The 4,101-nt window shown below is 31.9% G+C and overlaps 1 protein-coding gene across 1 annotated transcript; it reads left to right on the top strand.

Annotated features, from left to right (window-relative positions):
- The first annotated feature begins 1,200 nt into the window (after positions 1-1,200).
- Positions 1,201-3,993, top strand: LOC107460167 (uncharacterized). Its single transcript, XM_016078498.3, has 4 exons — positions 1,201-1,634; positions 3,094-3,196; positions 3,384-3,545; positions 3,722-3,993. The coding sequence occupies exons 1-4, from the start codon at positions 1,369-1,371 to the stop codon at positions 3,887-3,889; spliced, it is 699 nt and encodes a 232-aa protein (XP_015933984.1). The 5' UTR covers positions 1,201-1,368; the 3' UTR covers positions 3,890-3,993.
- Positions 3,994-4,101: the final 108 nt, after the last annotated feature.

The raw sequence follows: 4,101 nt of genomic DNA, 5'->3' as shown, positions 1-4,101 counted from the left end.
TAGGGACGTTTGCAAATTATTCAGAAAGGGTTCACTTCAAGAGATAAGCTTGTAGAAATTTTCTGGAGCCTAACTAGAAATCGTGATTTTCTTCTAGCTAAGTTTCCAAAGGCCTCTGCATTCCAAAGTTTAGCAACAGACATGAACGACAACACATTTTTCTCAAGAGGATTCGTAGCGCTCCAGCTATTAGCTAGCAAATTCTGAAAATCTTCATGAGCCATTCATGAAGCTAAAAATCTGAAAGGCCGCATCAGAGCATTTTCCGGGCCCTTTATATCCAACAAAATGGAGACATAATCAGACTTTAGTTTCAGTAAGTGTTTTGTAGTAGCCTGATAGAATCACTGAGACGACAAGCTATTCACCACATACCTATTTAATTTTCTTTGAACTGTGCCACGTTGCCAGGTGAAGGGCTACCTATGAAAAACCAATATTCTGTAATTCAGAATCTAATAAACAATGCAAGCAGCAAAACAATGATGATCTCTTGACATATTTGAGTTCTTACCGGTATCAACTACTTAAGACACAATTAAAATTACTTCCAACATACTATTCTCTTTATATCTGATCCGCTAACCATCTAATATTAGATCATAATTCTGATCGAAGATCCAGATGCGACAAACTATATACTATAGTCAAAAACCAAAGCACCTCATTATAAAAAGAGACTTTGAGATGAGGAAATTGCTTATAAAATTCTAAATGATCAACCTTTTAACTATAATCCACAAGATCTATATTCCACCTGAAAATTCGACAATTTTCTAAGATACCAAGAAGAAAAATCTAATTACGTATTGGTAATGCTAGAAAAACAAAAATAACAGACAGAACTTATCTTATTTAGCATTTATCATTTATTAATTTTCTTAACAATTAATAAATACTAAATAAAATAAATTATAACTATTTTTGACTAATAATTTTCTTTGATTACCTAACATTTACCTATACTATTGGAAGGTTGGCACCTTGAATTCCACACAACAATGTTTCAGCATATTCGTATTTAGACCGCATAATGTGCATAATACAATATATATATATATTAATTATATTTTATATTAAAATAATTAATAGAAAATAAAATTATACTGTAAAAAAAGTGTAAAGAGAAAAACAAAAAAAAATTGTTGCCAAACGTAAATAATTATATTTCTATAGCTTCATGATAATGACCCACATAGTGCTTTGGTGTATAGCACTAAAACCACACACATGATTTTGACAATTAAATAATTAGTACTACCACAATACTACAAAATAAAACAACCACATTTTGAGTGCAGAAAGAGAAGCCTGAAGCCCAAGCCCGTTGCCTATTGACTCTTGCGTTGTGGGAAGGTGGACTCAGAGATGCAAGCGACGGCGGTGATACAGATACTGGTATCATTGGTGCTGCAGTTACTGGTTTTGAAGGGTGGTGCCGATTATATTCCGCCGTCAAGATTGGAAGGGTTCGTGTACCAGCCTCGGCCATTCGATTGGGACGACACCGTTCTGATTGAAGCGTTCTACGATCCGGTGTGTCCTGATAGCAGGGATTCTTGGCCCCCACTCAAGAAAGCTATCCACCATTATGGCCATCGAGTTCAACTCGTTGTTCACCTCCTTCCTTTACCGTTAGTCTCTCTTGCCCTTTTCTCTGTTTTCTCTTTCCATTATGATATTTAATAACGAAAAAATCTAAGAGTCAATAATTTTGTTAAAATTTGGTCAGTATTTAATTATCAAAAAATAAAATGAATAATTTTACATCATTAAATATAATTTCTTATCATTAAACACACTTATAATGACTAATTAGTGACTGTATATCACAATTTCTGTTGACCCTTAATACTCTCCTTAATAACATAGCTGAGAAATTGCGTATTGGCATAATAACTCTTTCTCTAATTATTATTATTATTATTGCCCTTGTTATATGTTTACTTTTTTGAGGGGTCCTTTTTACTGTGTTGCTTTTTAGTCAGAAAAAATTCATGGGTGATTGACTGGTTAACTGATTGCTGGTTTGGTGATCGTACAAAAAGATATATCTTGTTAATAAATATAAAAATTCTTAAGAATTTTATTAATTAAATAAGGAATTATTATTTATTTTTAAGATGTTAAAACAATAAAGATATATTCATTTTTTTTAGATTAGTAATGAAAAGTTCAACACTTGCACGGTACAAAGTTTTAGTATAAGTAATTAAATTTAATCCTTTAATTTTTAGTATTGTCATCAAGACGAAATTCAACCACCAAAAATAAATTAAACCATAAACATAAAATTAATAAGTAAATAAATAAAACACAAAATTCAATCATTCCTCAAATGTAATATGTTGGTTCAAATTTTTTTGATTGTGCTCTTTCATTATCTCTACTGCATAAAAAGTCAATATACTTATTTCTCCTACTTTATTTATTTATAATCTTTCATTGTTGCCTTTGATTCTCATTCTTTTCTTGACTTGTATTTATTTAAAGATATATTCATATTTTCTTCATTTATTAAATAATTAATTGGTTCACTTATTTATTTTGGTAATTTCATTCCTCATAGGCAAAATAATTTGACTATACCCATTCACTTGCCCTTTTTCTCTATTTTTTCAAGTCCATTATAGGATCTGTATGTATATTGATTTCAAAGAGAGGGTTTACTTTGGACACATAATAATAAATAGGAGCTTTTTAACAAAGAAAGGATGGGTAAACTTTTCTTTTTTTTTTGGGTGACTGAAAGGATGGGTAAATGATATCCTAAGTATTATTTTGTGAAATTCTGATTTTCAAAAATTTTTAGAGAAGTGTTTACCGTCTTACATTTGGTATTATTATTTATATTTATTAAAAATTAGTTTAAATTTAATTTACCAAAATATTACAATTTTTAAAAATTAATTTTTATAAACTACTTTTAAAAAAACGAAAACTTTCCCAAACTGAGCTTATATCGTATCATTGGTATTTATTAAGGGGTTGGTTTTGTCTAGTTGTGGAGTAGATGATATAAAACCGTTGAATTATATATGTCTTTTGTGTATCGGTATATTATAGATTTTTATTTTATTTTGAAAATTGCAGTTACCATGACAACGCTTATGTTGCGTCTCGTGCTTTGCACATTGTGAATGGATTGAACTCATCGGCAACATTCCCCTTGTTGGAATGGTTCTTCAAGCATCAGGTTCGTATTTGTATTCTCAATCCTTGGTTTGGCTATTAATTAATCAATAATCATTAGACACTAGACAATTGACCTAATTATGCTTTCAGCTTTTGCCTTGTTTGGATGTAAGATCAGCCTTATTGATGCTTATATATTGTTCAAGTTTTTTGCTTAATTACCAATTCTGCTGGATATGATTTATCAGGAGAAATTCTACAATGCTCCAACGAAGAACTTGTCTAGGGCTTCTATTGTGGAGAAGATAGTGAATTCTGCAGCAAAAGTAGCTGGCAGCTCTTATCATACTGCCATAAAGAATGGATTCAATGACACCCAAAGTGATTACCAAACTAGAGTTTCTTTCAAGGTAAGAGTAAATCCCCTATTCAATTCCATCTTATAACAATTCACAGCTCGAATTTTATTAATTATTTGAATACTTGATTAAACTCGTTCATAAAGTTTACCCTTAAATCAAATATAATCCATCACTTTTCATGCTACATTGATACCAAATTTAATTTCTTCCTTGAAAAAATGCAGTATTCAACTTCGAGAGGGGTGTATGGAACGCCTTTCTTCTATGTGAATGGATTCTTGTTGCCGGATACTGGATCCGCCGTTGATTACAACGCATGGAGGAAGGTCATTGATCCATTGGTTGGTGCAAAGAGTGTAAAAAATGAAGAATCCCTTCACTACTTCTTGTAAAAGTTGTATGCGCTTGCTTGCTGAGTGCCAAGAATAGCGTCAATGCGTCATATTGGAAGTAAACGTCACCTTTTATGAATAACAACCATAAGGATAATGATGAATTGATGATGCTGTATTGCTATGTGCCTGTAGGGATGGCAACGGGTATCCACGGGGGCAGGGACATGCCTCTTGTCCCCGCCTCCATATCCAGTTTCTGTTCCCAACCC

This window comes from Arachis duranensis, chromosome 8, assembly GCF_000817695.3.
Source record: "Arachis duranensis cultivar V14167 chromosome 8, aradu.V14167.gnm2.J7QH, whole genome shotgun sequence".
NCBI classification, from domain to species: Eukaryota; Viridiplantae; Streptophyta; class Magnoliopsida; order Fabales; family Fabaceae; genus Arachis; species Arachis duranensis.
This window is presented reverse-complemented; position numbering and strand designations above follow the sequence as displayed.